This window comes from Osmerus mordax, chromosome 14 (assembly GCF_038355195.1).
Source record: "Osmerus mordax isolate fOsmMor3 chromosome 14, fOsmMor3.pri, whole genome shotgun sequence".
Lineage (NCBI taxonomy): Eukaryota > Metazoa > Chordata > Actinopteri > Osmeriformes > Osmeridae > Osmerus > Osmerus mordax.
The window spans coordinates 7,370,846-7,389,694 of NC_090063.1; the positions used below are offsets into that span (position 1 = coordinate 7,370,846).

Sequence of the window (18,849 nt, forward strand, 5' to 3'; positions counted from 1 at the left end):
TAAACTCCAATTTGGGCTTAGCCTATATGACGGGGAAAAAAAATGCGTGGTCAGAAATCCTGTTCATGGTGCGCTCCAAAAAACATTTTAAGATGTAGAATTCATGGCCGGCGTCACAAATTAGCCTATAAGATTATAAGCAGTAACATATAGACTTGTTTACAGTTGTTTATCTAAACAGTTTGACAATGTGTTAGGCCTACTTGAATCTGTAAACAATAACTGAACAATGCATAAAAACGCATGGACATAATTAGCCGGAAGTTCATTTTAAAAGTGTAAATACCAAAACAAACACATGATTCAAAAAGGAAGGATAGGGCAATAAAACTACAGGTATGTATGTGTAGATAGATAACATTTGAATCAGATTTTTTTCCACATCATAATTTTCATTTAGGCTATGCTTTATGATGCTGTGTTGTATGTATTAGGTCTGACATCTCTCATAATGAGTGGAATAAGTGGATATTGTTGCATGATGGTTGCATTAACAGAGTAGCATAATCAGCTGTGTAATGTGCCCTTAAGAGATGTTCTGGAACTATTGGTTTGTCGCAGGAAAAACAGAATATATAATTGCTTAAAAACATTTTATATGAGACATCATTTAGTAATGAAATTAATGATGCAATCAATGGCAACCCATGTATGCTTATCAGTACCAAAACACGGTACAAATTATGAAGTGCAGTTAATAGAGTAAAGTAAAGTTGTGTTCCATTGGACCTTATAATACATCAATCTGTTTGGTGTCTGTTTTTCACAGAATCAAAGTGGATTTGTTTATTAGACCAAAATGTACTTGTTATGATCAAAATGTAATGCAACAGATAACCAAGTTTATCAGACAGCCAAAATATAGCTCTTCAAATCCCAGTACGAAGTTTATTTTATAAGAAATGTTTTTGGTTTCTAATAATTGCAATGTATTCTCTTTTTCTACCCACTGTGCTGTAATCACATGGAGAGCTCAGGTGTACTGTTAGGTGATGATGGCTCTTTATACTCTTTGGACTGATCCCTGATTAAAACAAAAGTATGTACAACATAGAGATACACCATGGACACTAAGGGGTCCACAGAGAAGGCTTCATCTCAAAGATACCACAGAATGTTTCATGATGAGTGGAATAAATGTATCTGCAACACACACACCTGGACATGCCTGCATGCTAAACATACCCAAATGGCAGACACATTCACAAGCTGCACAGATTCACATAATCAGATATCTCTCTCACACATAGACAGACAGACACTTACACAATACACAATATCCACCTGTGTGTAAAGAAAAAGAGGGGCTTATCACTATTCCAGTTCGGTAGTCTGCCTTAGTTACACATGCGGTTATTGATTTCTTCCCTCTCAATGCATAGCTAAGAGAAGGGCCCTCCGTTCCCAGGTATTGTTAAGATGCAGCGGCAGTTCTCCTCTATCTAAGGGAGAGTGAAAGTGTGCGTATGTTTGAGAGAGAGACAGACAGAGGGGTGGTGGTGGGGGTATTGGAAAGGTGCATGTATGTGTGTGTGTGGAAGGAGAGATAGAACCAGAGAGAGGTAGAGAGGAGCAGATCTGAGACAGCGCTGGAATAGCTGTGCAGCTTTAGATGTGCTGTATCTGCATGATTCCCCCATCATTCCCCTTCAAGGATTTTCAAGCTGAGGTGTAGAGGAGGGATACAAGTAGCAAGTCGATGTGGTATGTTTTATGTTTGTGGCTATATGGAAATGTGTCTATATGTGTGCCTGTGTGTATGTACCCAAAATTCATAAAGTTTCAAAAAAGATTGTTTGCCACCCTACGCAACATGCTTGAAGATCCCATAACAATATCCTGCAATCCTTACCTACTCACTTTTAATTAATTAGGATTTACAAATAAAGCATTTTAAGTTAAAGCCATTAAAATGACCACACAGGATCTAACTTTTGAGTTCTATTCTTTTTTTTAAATCTTGATTTATTTCTAAATCAACCCTATAATATGTCCCTAATATTGGCAGCCCTGCATTTATTACTTTGTGCACCCTCTATTTCCCAAGTTAACATATCTGAGTGTCTCCTATTATTTTTGATGAGGTGGGAGAACATAACAGGAAATAATCTGAGAACATTCCTTCACACAGCAACTCTCTCACCTTGGAGTCATTGGTGCTTGCATGTGGCCTCTTCAGCTCACCCCTCAGGTTTTAAATGGGATTTAGATCAGGGGACTATGATAGCAAATGCAAAAGTTTGATGCTATGGATTTGGAGATATGTTTTGAATCTCTTTGCTGTCTGAAGATCCAATGACCACTTAGTGCCAGCTAAGGTAAACAGGTTTTGACTTAATGTCTCCTGGTGCTTTATGGACTTTGTTGCCATGTAGTCTAACAAAGTTACAAAGACTTTTGGACGTTAAATAGGGCGGCAACATCTGCGTTTGTTGTCAAAAAACGTCATTTTAGTTTAATCAGACAATAGAATCTAGTCCCAATTGAGGTTCCAATAACATTTATAAAACTCCAGGTACTTACATTTGGCTTTCTCCTTGAAACACTTCCAAATGACTTGTTATGGAGGTGTCTTTTATTGTTTTGAAGAATTGGTGACCCCTAAATGTAACTAACTTTAACAATGATCCAACTCTGATCCTTGAACATTTCTTTTGCCACAAACCTCATCACCATGCATGGAAGTAGAACACAAATGCTTCCTATTACAGGCAGGTTCATCACACCCCAGCTATTTTAAATGTATTCATTATTACCAAATAAGTTCGATTTCCAGCAAGGTGTTATATTTATATTCCAGCAAGTAATTATATTTGAATGGACTGTCTAATTTGTGAAGGTAAACAACCTTTTGTCTCATGTTATTTCTGGGTTCCTTTTGCCTTTACCATGTTTATTGAGGACAAATGGGACACTTCATATTTATTCCCCCACTAAAATCGGATGTCATGGATGTCCACTTAGGAGTTCCTAAAGATGTAAAGAAACTTTCTGAATTTAAATACTGATTGGAATATACATATTTTATAGAATTATATTTTATTCATAGGATTCTCAAGGGGTGCCAATGATAGTGACATGCATGTTTTAAAAATACATATTTATTTACAAAAACATTAACTCATTTGATTAGAGCTGGGATTCCTTCTTTTTTTAATATAAAAAAGAACAACAATTCAATGTTTTCACAGCCTGTTTTGTAATTGGTCATGTTTATCTAGATGGCCAATACATATGGACTTGAATATAGATCCCATTGATTCCTCCATATAGGTTTCAGAGTTTCAGAAGGCATTTATTGTTGATTAACGCTATTACATAATGGCTTAATTTCTTGGTTTCAACAACACTAAACAACAACAACTTAACTATGCACTTCTGACTCTTGATCTTCCGATGTATTTTCTATGTTCCACTATTTGCTTTTCACTTTGGATAAAAGCTAAACGAACATGTACATCTGACATCTGATGTACATCTGACTTTTAGATTGTAATTGTCAATGACCACAAGTCTGAAAAACAAGAGCTGATTTCTTAGGTATGGTGATTTGCGTATGGACTTGGATAATAAATAGTTGTTTTATAGGTAAAACATAGCTGAGATAAGGTCACTTCAACGTCTTGATCCTGTCCAAAAAAATGAAGAGCTCCAAATGTCTAACAGTTCTTGAAATAACAGTATAATCATATCATGCTTTATATCATCTTATACTTTATATTGTATATGATCAACTTAACAAACATATTGTGAGCATTACAGAAGCAGAACATATATTTTTGAGTACAAATATGTTTGATCAATAAAGTAATTATATAACAATGTAATAATGGATTTGTGTAGGATTTACATACACAAGTAATTATAAATAAATAAATAAAATCACTGGATGGACCCCCCCCCCCCCCATTCTCATTTACTACTTTGAATTTTAGATGTTTTCTTTTTGTTTAATCTTTTTTGTACAAAACATTAGTTTGATTTAAGTTTATACGTTTGACACATATACACCACAGTTTGACCTGACACTGTTTAGTGCATCTTATTCCAGCTTGATAAAGTCGATTTGGAATTTGAATAGCACAGAACAACCGCCTTACTCTGATTCGCTCTGAACGACACCTGAAGGCGGACTTTGCATGTCAATCAACAGCAAACCCGGGCGCTCATTGGCAGAAGTCGAGGTGGGCAGACTCATTCTCGAAATATATATACTCTGGCTAAGCGTTCGTAGCAAATGATTGCTTGCTCACACAGAGAGTGTAGCGGACAGCGTGTTCAATGTTTCTCCACAGAACTGACTTAAGCCTTCGCCCCCGAACGAAATATCGTGACTTCCACTGAGATAAAGTCGGTTTTCTTCAAAGGAGAGGAGGGGGAAACGACTAAATAATTACAATGATCAACACTATGGAGTGTGCAGTGGATGCACAGAGTCTAATTTCGATTTCTTTACGAAAAATCCACAACTCCAGGACGCAGAGAGGAGGAATCAAGCTGCACAAAAACCTCCTGGTCTCCTATGTGTTGAGGAACGCAAGGCAGGTCTACATGAACGAAAAGTACGCGGAGATCTACAGAATGCAACAGTACGAGGAGGTGATGACCGTCTGCAACGAGATCCAGGAGTTAAACCCCCTCGACTTGCCCGAAGACTGTGAGGAGCAGAGTGGGGATTGCTGCGGCAACGTCGGAGCGAGCGAACCGGCGAGTCTCTGCGGCGCGCTACCGCCTGTGTGCCACCTAGCAGCAGTGCAGTCAGCGGCGCACACTCTCTCACTCCAAAGCGAGGAGGTCTGCAAGGAAACAGAGCCTTCGTTCTACCGAAGCTGTTGTGCCGAGGCTTTCCCTGTATCGAATTGTGACTTTTCTCCGGTGAATAACATGCACTGCAACAAAACGACAGTGCTGGATTTGGACACACACGTAGTGACTACGGTAGAGAATGGGTACCTTCATCAGGACTGCTGCGCGTCGCTCCAACAGTGCTGCCAGGGCGCACAGACCCCATCAAAGAAACGCAAGGTTGACTTCGGTTATTATCTTTCAGATATCGAGGAGATTCCGGATTTTACACCATGTAAAAGAGCAAAATTCGAGGACTGTTCATATGCAAATTCGGAACACTTGGACCCGTCCAACATTTCCAATCTGATCTCGATCTTTGGCTCGGGGTTTTCAGGGCTAGTGAGCAGACAGGCGGACTTTGAGCAAGCCTTAAACGGACAATTCTGTAGCAAACAAGCCCTAGCGAGCCTCGGGGCATGGACAAGAGCTATCGTAGCTTTTTGACTCCATGGTAAGCTAGAATCAAACACTTTATGATAATTGTACAAAGTCTAAATCAAATCGACTTTATTTTTACACAAACCTGCTATTTAAACATTGACCAGTTTTTATTTGTTGGGTTTTGTTTTTTACGGGGAGGGAGAGAGAAAGGTTGTAGGCTACCACATGTGATGTGCAGGCTTTCCTTTTAAACCGAAAATGTCGACATACACATTGTGAATTTTATCAAACGAAGTACATTTCGTTGCCTTAAACCCAACGCATACTACTGCTAGCTGTTGTTGCAAACATTCAAAGTGGTTGAATGTCTCTTTCGCATATTATGTTCAAGAATTGCTCTCATTTAAAAAGTGTAAACACAATACTTTGAGACACTATACAACGAAGACCCAATATCATGCTATTGCCCTCTACACAGTCTAAAAATGTGTCCATTACGATGGCTTAGCTAAATAGTGTGTTCTGTAAACAACAAAGCACATGTATGTAAGGCTTGGCTTCATAACATAGGCTATTAGCCTACATATCGTATATTGTGTGTCTTGGGATGAGCATTGAATAAAGCCTTTACAAGCAGGACCTATGGCATGTTTTGATCATAGCCCAAGTTTAGAGCAATCAATGTTCAGACCTAAATATGAATCTTAAAGCTCACGAGGGATGGGTACATCAACTATGAGCCATCTCAATTGGCCCAACTTCTATCAAGCCAGAATTGGAACCATGAATTACTCCAACTCCCAGAATGCACGAGGAATCGAATCAATCCAGGTATTTTTTGACAGTTTTGGTCTGTTGAGCATAACCCCTCCCCCTTAATCTTTCACAAAGTTTGACCGAGCCTTTACAGTAATTCATGATGCCAACATTACTTGGTTTTGTGAGTTTTGTTTAATTTTCTAAAAATCTTAGACCTTTTGTTTTAAAAAGGCAAAATCATAATTTAGCCATACACCCACACATTATATAAGCACTATGTGTACTGAAATAACGTTTTCAGGCGTTCTCTCCATATTTTGTTGGTATTCTTGTATTTTTGTGCATATTAAATTGTATATCACCGGGTAAAACTGTTTTAGAACATATTTGTTAAAAATTTATAATCTTAATAAAAAATGAAAATTATTCTGTCTTGTTTCTTGTATTGCCACTCACTTGAGACCTTAGCCTACACACATCTTGGTCTTTTCATAATGTGACAAACACGTGAGAATATTAAGGCTATAATTGGGAGACTGTTTTACCGAAATTTACCGTTGGACTCGGCCTACACAATAGATAGTGTACACTTTAAATCATGATAGCGTACATTAAAACATTACTACATAAACAACTTGAATAAATGACAATGATGCATTGTAGGCCTAGGCTAATGTTTAAATATGCAAGACATCCTGTAAGCGATATTTTTTACATTGAGTGATAGGCCTATGTCAAAACTGTTTTGTTTTATAGCAATATCAACTAATTCCACCTTTATTCTCAGGATCTCGACACATTTGCATCTTTATTGACCGCAGAAAAGCTTTCAAAACGCTTAAAAACGTTTGGTTAGTCTAAATCCCATACTCTCGCGGGTTGTGAATCTGTTGTGAGCTTTGCGGAAGCAGCCCGCCTTTTTGCCAGATATCTTTTTTTACCCAAAACTTGCAGTCGTGTTATCTCTGCTACATGCCACTTGGTGGTGTTCTTCAAAATCAATGAATGAAGGCTTTAGAGAGCCTGTGTAGCGGCACCTCGGGATGACCTCGGCTCCGCTGCCCTCATCCCCCACCCCCGCCATCCCACCCCCTCCTCCCTCTCACCCACCCCGTTTCCCACCCCTCCTCCTCTGTCTCATTCGTTTTTATTCCAACCAGAGACCTTTCGACTCCTTTCAATGAGAAACCGCAGTAGGCTACGTCCAACATCATACTGCTACGTCTCTTCAGTTCTCGTGACTATTTTCATCGTTTCTCCATATTTGACGAAGCCTAGTCTACATCTCAATAACGCAGTCTTTAGGACAATACTAAAATGTGTGCCACTTTTCGGATTATTACAGTTGTAGGCTATATCCTATAGTTAGTTAACATTATCTTAACTGGAAAATGAATAACATGTAGGCTAGGCTACAGTACTAAGGAATAATGTGCATTTTCTCAACCTTAAAGGCTACATAACAGCCTGGAATGCGTTTTTTTTTGTTGTGTATTAGCATATGTTAAATGTAGGTTATGGGCGAATAGTCCTGTCATACAATTTGCGCGGAAAATATTTTTTGAAATTATTCTAGCCTAAATAAACCTGCAGCAGCGCACTCCCACAGTAAAACTGTTATGAACAGTTGGTTTCGTTCGTTTCGTGGCGTAGAGCGAGCTCCTCCACGTGGTGTGAAAAAGAACAACGTTTTGATTTGTAGAATGGTGCAGAGACCTAATATACCACAATCTCCTTTCGCATTACTCAGCAAACCATTAACTACGCATTTCAGGGGCCCCAAAGGTTTTCAGATGCATGCACCCAACAAAAACATGTCCCAAATAAATAACATTAATAGCAACAACAATAATAATTGTATACACACACCCTATACTAAGTAATTATGTTCCTATATGTTTAACTTTATATGAATAACATTTTCAATTCACCCTTGGCTAAAGAGTGTCCTGACTAAGTAATTTGTTTACCATACTAGTATGAATGGAGAGGATACATAAATAGCATACTGAGAACTGCTAGAACTGATGATTTAAAAATCATGATGTTGTGCTCAGGCGGTTTGCTAGCAGTGTTGTAATAAATGAACGTAACTACTTAATTGAATTGCTGTTTGGTATTGTACTTTAGACCTTTTTACAAGATGTCTCTTAAGTTAGCCTTGTTAACATGAATGAATGAATCTAAATCATTCCCTTTATTAAAAAAAAATGCTAATTGGCAATGACATTTTGTTGTGCCACTGTGTGACTTCAACTGCCTACTTCAAGACAAGGTTTATGCCAGGTTTAGGTTGGGATACTGCATGTAGTTAGCCAACACAACAGTAGCTGAAATATGGATAGAAAGAGCACAATTTAAGTATTGATATGAATAACCACACTGAGATAAAGAATGAGTGACCACTATCGTGTTAATGGGAATTATGTTTTCCATTTTAAAAAGCACTTTAAAGCACTTTATGACATGTTAATGTGGAGGCTGGACTCTTAAGTACCCTGACCAGTGGTGAATAGCTGTTTTTTGAAGTACAGTAGACCAACACCTATAGTCCTATAGCTATGAAAACTGTGTATTTAAATAATTTCGATAGTTCATCTGTAAAGTTAGGGTTTTGGTGGTCATTTGAATGTCCTTATTTTTGCAGGTTTCAACAAACCTAATTCACCTCATAAAACATACAGTGTACTCAGTGGACACTGATATACTCTAGGTATCTACTGTAAATACAAACACATCCTTTCCTCATTGAGACATCTCACCTGAATGATTTGAAAACATCTGCTTATATGTAACTAATCCAATCATGGCACTTCAGCCATATTTTGAGAGTAAACAATTATAAAAGATTATGCATTTAATCTCCACTATGTGAACTTTTGAATTGGCAAACGCACATTGTTGATGACACAAGCATTACTGGGAAGGCTACAGAAGAACTGCAGTGGCAGTCTAGAGCTTTTCAAGTTCACTTGATAGGGCCATGTAGTCATAAGAAGCAGCCTAACCAATCTTCGATAGTGTTAAGTGATGGGAAGTCTGAATGTATTTACAAACTCACGCTTATTCGATTTATTACCTGTTTTGTAGTACTTACAGAACCATCTAGTAAAGAAGAATCAATTACATACTATTTTTGTTTTCATCCTTTTAAATAAAGACAGTTTAAGGAACATTTTAGAGTATGCTCAAAATCAAAGCCATTTCTGTGAAAGAACATTCCAACAGCAAACGTTAAAAAAATGAGTAATATGACTTACATTCTGTGGAAAGGCAACAATGACAGTGAGACATTTGCAACAAAACTGCACATACAATTGGCCAAAACAAGATGGAAAAATCTGGATTGTTCAAACAAAACCACACTGCTGAAATATGAAAACAATTCAGAATTCTTTTAAATGCTGAATCTCTTAATAACTAAGAGTTAAACGTATCTTTCTAGTTACACTAAGCACAAGCACTTTGCTTCCTGCTGTGTGCCATGTACCAAGGACCATCCAATTTAAGTATGTTTTCAAATAAATAGAGACTTATTTATGCTCAGTTTTGCAATGTTTAGTAATTTACAACTTTTTGGACCGTATGCACACACAACAAAACAAATCATTTCCGGCAGTTGCAACATTCAGTGGGAAATGTATCATCTAGAAGCCTAACTATGAATGATGGGTGGCATTAATTACAATTGTGTGGAACATAAGACGTGTAAAGAGACACCTAATATTGGTTATTGTATGCTACTGTTGGTTGGGTGGTGGATTGGGTGTTTGGTCTTTCCATCATACATGAGGTCTCTCAATGACACGATTAGGGCTTCACAGGTTGAATAGAGAGGAGGCTGCCAAACTTGAAGTGCTGAATGACTGGGAACTTCTCCAAGCACTAGACATGGCGAGGAAGGTAAAGAAAGGGGGACAAGGGAGATGGAAAAGAGAGGAGAAAAGTTGGAGAAAAAGACAGGAAACAAAAAGGTGATGAGAAAAGGATTCTTGTTAGGTAAAAGGAAAATAAATATATTTCCTAAGTTACATACCACAATCACTTTGAAACATTGTTGTTTTAGGTGGTTCACCTTAACTCTTGAAGTGCTCTACTGTCTAAGCAAACACTACATTTCCACCACGGCATGCAAACTGGTTTACTTGTGTAGTGGTAAAACTATATTTATGAATGTGCCTTTTGCAGAGTTCCCACCTTATTTTCAACATCAAATTCAATTACTTAAGTCAAAGTCAATGACATGTTCTGTGAAACATCTTATGTGAAACTGTGGCCATTTTCCTGCACAGGTATTGCATGAGACTAGTATATAACTGAAACCCATATGAAATGTTGGTATAGAATGTATGTTTTAATATTAAATGAGCCAAAGTAAGTCCTGCTGCTCTAGAGAAAGTGAGCGTAATTTCTTACTCTCTGATGTAATATTAATGATCATATTTGAGGACTACCAAATGCAATAAATCTGAAATGATCCAAATTATTTCAAAATTTGCATGATAGCTGTTAGTGTTAAACTTAGCTTTCAAAATAGTTAAGCTCAGCCCAACATAAATATGACTGTGTGTGAAGAACACCAAGGTTTTCAACAGAGTAGGATATTTGCGAATACAAACTTGATAATACACCTACGACATAAGAATGATGCACTTAATGATGGAACAGATTGTAAATACATAAATGCTGTTTGTAAACCGTGATAATAAGTGTATTTCTAACATGGAAAACAGTGGTTTAGGGTTAGCTGGAAGCTTAGTTACCTGAGACAACAGTACACCTCCAAATTCTTACATTTGGTCTTATTTGTGTTCTGAGGGTTCCTACCTTGAACAACCCCAGGGTTCCCAACTTGAGTAGATACTACCTCAAACTTCTTTCATTTCTCCTCTCATGTGATTGGGTTAGCTATTCTCTGGATGTGCCAATCTAATACCAAAATAAATGCCAGAACTGGAGCCTTCACCATTCAAAAGTAAAACACTTAAACAAGTTTGGGTGAAGTAGTACCTATAAAAGGGATGGGGGTAAATACAGTGTAAATATTTAAACAAGTCTAATCAAAGATCAGTAAAATGGTCCTTGCTATTAATTTAGGTAATTAATTGAACATCAGTATCATTTTCAAAACGACTTGAACTGAAACAGGATGAAATACTAGCCTGACAAAGAGATTATGCTAATTACTTTTACATGGCAGAAAGTGTCAATTTGTTCTCTAATGTTTGAAAGTATATAACATCTATTTACTCTACTTTGTAAACTTCAAACAACAACTCCCAAAGCATCATGAGCAAAATTCAATTATAGGTAACATAACTACCCAGTATACACATATTATTTCATTAACCAACCATTTAAAGTGGCTTGTGGATAGTTTTAAATCATTAGTAAATGGTTTTGAATCCTACACACTACAATACAGCATGGCGTACGTGTATGAAGTTCAGGAGTGGAAGGATAACAAAGAATACTATTTTAACACCTCACACAGGGGCGTCTTCATTACTCATCTGTTTCATAAATGGCTCATAAATAATGTTTTTTAGAAAGTCACTTGGTGTTACTTAACTGTTCTGAGCTGAATGTTTGTTTTTTGAGCGCCAGCAAATAGGGAAAGAGACTAGCTGAGGTTGAGAGAGTGACAAACAGAGACAAGGAAAAAGATGGAACTACAAAGAGAGAAAGAGGACAAAAAAGAAAGTAAGGGTAATTTCTGAGAGAAGCATAATGAGGGAAATGTAGAGATTCGGAAAGAGAATAGACCTACAGTGAAAGCAAAATATAGATTGAAAGCCACAGAAGTAGAGGGAAAGAGGCTGAGAAGAGAGAGGAGCCTGTTCCCTGTGTGTGTGGGGCCGGGGGAGGGAGAGTGGAATGCGAGCCTGCTGATGGCTGCTCCAGGCTTGGAAGGAGAGGGGGGAGGGGTGGGGGTGAGAGTGGATAGTGTATGGGCGGAGGGTGCGGGGGAGGTGGGGGGGTGAGAGTGGATAGTGTATGGGCGGAGGGTGCGGGGGAGGTGGGGGCTGAAGGCAGACAGTTTGGCCCCTCAGCTCTGGGAAGAGTCACAGGCTGCACTCGAAAACACAGGATGTGGGCTCACAGGCAGGAGAAGGGGGTGGGGCACACACACACACACACACACACACACAGTTCTTTCCTCTCAAGTTAACCCTTTATTGTCACACTCCCTCTCAAATTGGAAGGCGTGATAAAATCACTCCTTTTAAAGTGTACAGCGCAAGCAAGGTGTGACTAAAATATTACAATTAAAACCTTAAAACTACAGAACCCAGATGCTTACACAACAAACAGATTTGCTCATCCACAAAATGAACAAAAGTAATGACTGTAATGTAGGTTCTCTTTGAATGTGTTCCTCAATTATTAGCACAGGTGTCACTGTGGTACAATAGAACCAACTTAAAACCTTGATTTTTGGACAATCAATCTGACTGAGCGAGTATTTGGGCAGTGTTTGAGGAAAATATGTATGTATGTATATATTTTAAGAGTAGGTTGGAGAGGAATAAGAAGAACATTAAATCTCTGGTTGAGATTTTAAAATATGTTGACGTTAATGTGCTGAATATGCCTATAAGAGTGTAAATGTATCCTACCTCTGCTTTGTACATTCGGATCAAACCCTGGTTCACTTTGGACCAATTGGGAACAGCGCTGATGTTCCACAACTGGTTGGAGTGCTCGGCAAACGGACCTGTCTTCATCTACAGAAAGAGGATGAAAGAAAGAGACAGAGAGAGACACGGGGAAAAAGAAAGAGGGCCAGGACAATGATGGGGGTAGGGAAGGCAGGGTTGAAATAGGAGAGGGGAAGGGAAATATATGAGATATAAGGAGTTTAAATATATCAGTTAAATTCAGCACACAACAGACTTGTGAATGGATTAAAATAATGAAGTAGAGACAAAAGTAGGAGGAGCAACAAATTGACATTTGACCTTTCAGTCAACAATCAAATCATATTTGTTATTTAGGACCTTATATTATGCTGTGTGTCTCAATATATTTTAAGAATGAGGAAATATTTCAACTAATTAATACCCTGGATCTGTAGGGACTCTTCCCATAACCCCCCTTCTTTTCCCAGCACCTCGTTACCCAGAGGGCATCTTTTGACCTGGGCAGGAACCCCAAGTTAGTCTCTGGCTTCCCTCAGGCCTCCATCCACCAACCCCCCTCTTAGACTACACCATTTGCTATGGCCTCATGCGAGGAAGGAAAGGGGGGAGGGGAGAAGAGAGAGATGGGAGGGAGGGAGGGAGAGGGGGATGGGGGTGGGGTTGAAGGAGGGTCCCTTGGGGAAGGAGTGATTCACAACAGTATGTGGGGAAGGAAGTGACTCATGTGAGCTTAGGACTCCACACACACGCACGCACACACACACACACATAATGTGTGAGCATGAGTGTAAAACAGAGCAAGTACCCATTTGAGTGTCTGTGTGCATGGGAGAGCATGGAAAAGGACTGGAATGTGCTGATGGCATACACATACAAATAAAGGAGCTGGCAAGGTCAAGAGACACAAAAACACCAAAAAGTGACAACTATGGTATTTCCCAGGTTCACACAAAAGCAGAAGTAGAGAAAAGGAAGGAGTGACATTAAAATTGAGAAAAATGATCTTCAGTTGAGTCAGGGGCCCTAAACCACTTCGCTCTTATTTTATGCAGTTTCCTCTATTTCCCCGTCTTTCCTTTCTCCACCCCTTCTTTCCTTCCTCTGCTACAGGAAACTGAGCCAGAGAGGGGAGGGGGGGCGGGGGGGGGGGGTGGAGGGACCGGGAGAACCGAGACAGTCTGACACAACATAGAGAGAGGGAAAGGCAGACAGAGTGAAATAGAAAAAAAGAGCAGTGAGACAAATAAGACTCAAACACACTAAAAGAGATCCATACAACAGACAGATTGTGAGAGGCTGACAAACACAGAACGAGTCCTGGTATCAGGAAACAAAGAGAGGGCCCGCCAGACAGAGAGAGAGAGCAAGAGAGAGAAAGGCCCCTCTATGCAGCTGTAGCATCTTCTCTTAACGTAGCCTGTTGTTGGGAAGGAGGTGGATGGGGAGGAGGGAGGTGGGTGGGGAGGAGGGAGGTGGATGGGGAGGAGGGAGGTGGGTGGGGAGGAGGGAGGTGGGTGGGGAGGAGGGAGGTGGGTGGGTGGGGAGGAGGGAGGTGGATGGGGAGGAGGGAGGTGGGTGGGGAGGAGGGAGGTGGGTGGGTGGGGAGGAGGGAGGTGGATGGGGAGGAGGGAGGTGGGTGGGGAGGAGGGAGGTGGGTGGGTGGGGAGGAGGGAGGGTGGGGAGGAGGGAGGTGGGTGGGTGGGTGGGTGGGTGGGTGGGTGGGGAAGAAGTAAGGTGAAAAGTTCGGGAGGGTGGGAGACATGACATTGCCGCTGCCTCCTCCCCCTCTTTACTCCCCTCCATCTTTTACCCCAACCCTCCATTATTTTATTTTTTAAATAAATTCCCACTCCTTCTTTGGTCAAGTATCCCAGCTAGCTAACTCATGTAAAGTTATATAGAAACACACAACCTTTTCCTTAGTGTGTGCTTAAGGGTCTTACTCCAGAACAAGAAAATCTGTCCTACATGAAAGCCTGTCCCCCCCCCTCGTTTTTGCTTTGGCCTTCATCCTCATTTTATTTTCATTCCTTTGATCAACATGTGTGATCCTTGTGAGACATTTTCCTACTCACCTCATTTATGAATTTAATGCACTCCAGAAACATGTAGTCCTTGTAATTCTCGTTCACCACTTTCTCGTCTACAAAGTGCCTTGGTTCAAGTGTAGGGTGATCTGGGACAAAGGGTGGAGAGAGAAAGGAGAATTGCATGTACTTACTCGTTTACACCACTGGGTGTCCTCCTATCCCTTCACAAGTATGATAAAAATATGATTTATTTCCTATTTAATTTAGGAACCATCATTTAATTTGAGATTTTTCATTGAACTTTCCACATTCAGTTTTCATAACCCTAACCAAACCATGACTGCAATGTATATTGTATGGACAAGGTACTTGGACAAGTAGAAGGTCAATTTAGCTTGTATGTTAAGCCCTGACATCTCAAAGGATTGCATGGATAAAAAGAAGCTATTCAATGCGGACAGTGATTTTCTCATAGTGACTTAAACTCAAGAAGGATACATTCTAAGAGTTTTTAAGCAGGACAAGTGAGAAAAATGTACAAAATGGTGTCAGGTATTAGGATAGGGTTCTTACCTACGAACTGGGAACTACCCCATATAAAGGGGAGAAATTGGAAATCGTCTAGCCCCCAAACGCCTTGGCTGCCGGCAGGCTCCATTCTGTAATAGTGCTGAAGCTTTCGCATGACTGCCAGATACCTGACCAGGTGAGATGGATACCACACTGCTGAATTAGCAATGACAGGTTCTGATTTTGAAAATAATTGGCATTTTTAGTTGGTTCACACACATAGAACATTGTTTCTTTGAAACAAGAGCACACCCTACCTCTCGAACACCTTAAAAACGATGGCCAACTGGTCGTCTACCCTGAGAACTCCTATTTTGCAGAGACAGCAAAGGAAGGTGGCAAAGGCTGCTTCATGACCTGAGAACACAAACCCCCCACCCCCTCAGTCAGTTATCTGCTACTTAAGTACCCATTACATTTAAAACAACTGACAACTACTAAAAAGGTGAAAAGGGGGTTTTGTGTGTGCAATGTCTCTCGCATCAAAAATGTGGGGAGACTACATGTGTGATTACCTGTTCCGTAGTCTATTCTAGTGGAGTTGCCCACAGCCTCCTTCAGATACACAGCTATCTCTGGAATTGCTGCACTCTTGTCTGCCGGGATCACTTCTGCAACCAGTGTCTCTGCCTCCTACGCACACATCATATCTTAAGTTCTAACTTTTTTCACCTCTAAAGCATGTGTTAGTGCATGTGTATGTACAAACCTGGTCCAGCTTGGCATACCAGGTCCTGTAGGCTTTGTTGCCAAAACGTGAAGGCTGGTCTACGGGGGGGGTCTCATCAATCCAGCGGTCTAGTGTGTTCAACAGACCCAGTAACTTCTCTATCGTCTGAAATAGAATGCTTCACCCTTATTATTATTAGCATGAGTCTCTTAAGAACTATTTATCATTTACAATGACAACCTATTCAAAATAGTAAAGTATAAAAACCAACTTTGAATTAGCACACAAACATTTCTCTAAACAAATTGTGAAAAACATGTTATTGCTTTGTTATTATGGAAGACATTTTTATTTAGTCCATTTAAAAACATCCATACTGCAGCAATTGGCAATTGGGCTTTAACATGAAGCACTATTTTTCCTCTTTTGCCATTCATTCTCAGCTTCATCTATTTTCTCTCTCTCCATCTTTGCCTCCAGGGACCCATTAGACAGAAAGGGCGGCACCCATCTTTCACACCCTGAGTGACAGTGTTGCTATGGCTGTAGATATTGCCCTACCCTCCCCCTGAACAAAATATTCCATAATTCATTAGCAGTCTCCAGAGCAAGGCAGACTGCATGTGTCTGTCTGTATGTGTGTTATAACATGTTTCTGCATGTGTGTGTGTGTGTGTGCATGCGTGTGGAATGATGTATCTAAAGCAGGATACCATATTTGGAAAAGCTCAGATAATGAGAAGAGATCATTTTTTGTTTCTAATGTGGCAGAATTTTAGCCTGTTAAAAAGAAATACACAGAAAAACTAAAGGTTCTTGCCAAATATCTGTCAAGGTGTGGGTGCCATGCTGGCCCGGCTGCACATAGCTAACCTGTACGGATCCTATCAGCCCAGCGTTAGATCCCGTTTCCCATAGCTCACAAGGACATTCTCCTGCCTATGTAATCCTATGTCAGTGACACAACATCTACCACAAAGTTTCGGCATTGCAATGAAGCAAAAATGTATCAACCTAGCCCACATAAACCCAAAGATTCCTACACATTATGATCAACAGAGGAGTCACTCAACGCTCTCCATAAAGTAACTGAGGATCATTAGGATCCCAAAAGTATCACAGCACTGGATCTGTTGTTTTGATAGTTAGCACATTTTCTAATGTATCAGTGTAGAGTTGTTGCTAAGAATTGTGGTTGTACATCATCAACTTACACTGCATAGTATCTAGTAAAAACACAGAAAGCATTTGCTTTTGTGCATGAATCCATTATTTAATTTGCATTTCAATATAAACGTACACATATATTTACAAGAACTCTCTATATTAATGTTCAGTAGGAACTTAATGCATTTGTTATACTTTGGGTACAAGAGAGTCTAAGTTTGCCCATGTGTTTACACCCAGATCCTCGACCACCAGATTGCCAACTTTAATTGTGCTTGACAAGACAAGCAGTTTGCACATACCTACCTCAGACACTTTGTATTCACATGTTAGCTTCTTCCCCTTCACTCCCTCATTCATCGTCAAAATGAATCCCATGTAGTCAGCATACGCCTTTGGAGCAAATAAGAAGTAATTATGTAAAAATGTTGGGGTTAGTTTAGTCTTAAAATGATTTAGTCTAATAAGAGGTTGAAGCTACTGTAGGCCTAAAAAACATGCTATGCTGTTTGTGTGAGCTACCTGTGAGCGTTTCCATTTCCCCATGTCCGGAACCATGCTGATTTCTTTCTTTGGCACCATGAAGGTAAGATTGCTCAGGACTGGGACCAGGTCATCTTCAGGGGAGGATCCTCAAGTAGCAGGAGACAAAATCATAGAAGATTCTTAAGCTACATGCTCTATTCTCTGAAAGTGAATAGTTTTCTAATATTTCAGTCAATTTCATGTGGTGCCTTGCACACCACCTGTGGTTTAGCTAATCTTGTAGGATTTAAGACTTTGATTGCATACATAATCAATTGTCCAATCTAAAGCATGTCCTCATCCCACAGAGCTATCTAGCAGCTTCAAGGAAAATACTCATGCAAAACAACAACAATGGAGTTTACAGAAATCCTTCAAAAACATAAGCATGCCTATCATAATGGACACATACACAATGGGCCTGTTCCATAAAGCTTGCTCCAAAAATTCATAATTTATGCATTAATTCATTTTATGTTTTATTTAGTTGATTTTCAATAAATACATATTGAATTTATAGTGGTTAAAAAAAAGTGCAAAAAAAATAAAAAAAAACTCGCACACAATAACTCGACCAGCCATCAGATATTTGTATAGCCATCCTGTGGAAAATCCACGATCACACATTGACATCAACTAAAGAGAATGACTTGCCAATGCAGTTATATTTCTTGATAATAATAGTGAAGTATTTATCTTATTGAAGTAGGCTAGCTGGATAGGCTATATCCATGTTACGGCAGCTGCTAATATTAGGCATTTCAAAATCCAAACATGAATACAATTTTATAACTAAAGCCTGACTCATTTTAAGATAATCGTAAACATCAAGCTACATGGCAGATATGGAAGCCACTGTACTAAACGTGATAATTACGCAAATTAAATGGCTAACCAACTAGCTAGCCTCCTGCTGCTGTAGGCTACAAGATAAACTAGCTAGATTAAGCTAGCTATCTAGCACAGTCGACTAGTCGTCATAAAATGATTAGTTAATATCAAATCCAGTGGCTACAATATACCTAGTACTGCAGCCCCACATCTATTATATTTCTTAGTTACCTGGGTGTTGTTCCGTCTCCGCCATGTTTTGAAAGAAGTGAATAGTTTTGACAACATAAACTTTGAACTTTCACCTGCCTCAGTCCATTTAGACAACTAGATGAACATCATTTTAGAATAGAGCGTCGTCCTACCGGTACGGAGGACAAAAAGCATTTCAGCAATTTTAAGAAACGCGCTTTTTATACCTCTG

At 39.6% G+C, this 18,849-nt stretch overlaps 2 protein-coding genes across 2 annotated transcripts; one reads left to right on the top strand and one right to left on the bottom strand.

The window, feature by feature from the left end:
- The first annotated feature begins 4,261 nt into the window (after positions 1-4,261).
- On the top strand, positions 4,262-6,403 carry ier5l (immediate early response 5-like). Its single transcript, XM_067250610.1, has one exon. The coding sequence runs from the start codon at positions 4,399-4,401 to the stop codon at positions 5,290-5,292; it is 894 nt and encodes a 297-aa protein (XP_067106711.1). The 5' UTR covers positions 4,262-4,398; the 3' UTR covers positions 5,293-6,403.
- Positions 6,404-9,048: 2,645 nt separating this feature from the next.
- ptpa (protein phosphatase 2 phosphatase activator) lies at positions 9,049-18,711 on the bottom strand. Its single transcript, XM_067250191.1, has 10 exons — positions 18,657-18,711; positions 17,592-17,701; positions 17,376-17,462; positions 15,942-16,067; positions 15,748-15,865; positions 15,490-15,589; positions 15,236-15,360; positions 14,708-14,808; positions 12,609-12,716; positions 9,049-9,873 (listed from the first exon to the last, which is right to left on the bottom strand). The coding sequence occupies exons 1-10, from the start codon at positions 18,679-18,681 to the stop codon at positions 9,799-9,801; spliced, it is 975 nt and encodes a 324-aa protein (XP_067106292.1). The 5' UTR covers positions 18,682-18,711; the 3' UTR covers positions 9,049-9,798.
- Positions 18,712-18,849: the final 138 nt, after the last annotated feature.

Coding starts and splice junctions, on each gene's coding strand:
- ptpa (XM_067250191.1), bottom strand. CDS start 18,681: ATGGCGGAGACGGAACAACACCCAG. Junction 17,463..17,591: donor GGAAATGGAAACGCTCACAG/GTAGCTCACACA, acceptor TTTGCTCCAAAG/GCGTATGCTGACTACATGGG. Junction 12,717..14,707: donor GCATTAAATTCATAAATGAG/GTGAGTAGGAAA, acceptor CTCTTTCTGTAG/ATGAAGACAGGTCCGTTTGC.
- ier5l (XM_067250610.1), top strand. CDS start 4,399: ATGATCAACACTATGGAGTGTGCAGTGGATGCACAGAGTCTAATTTCG.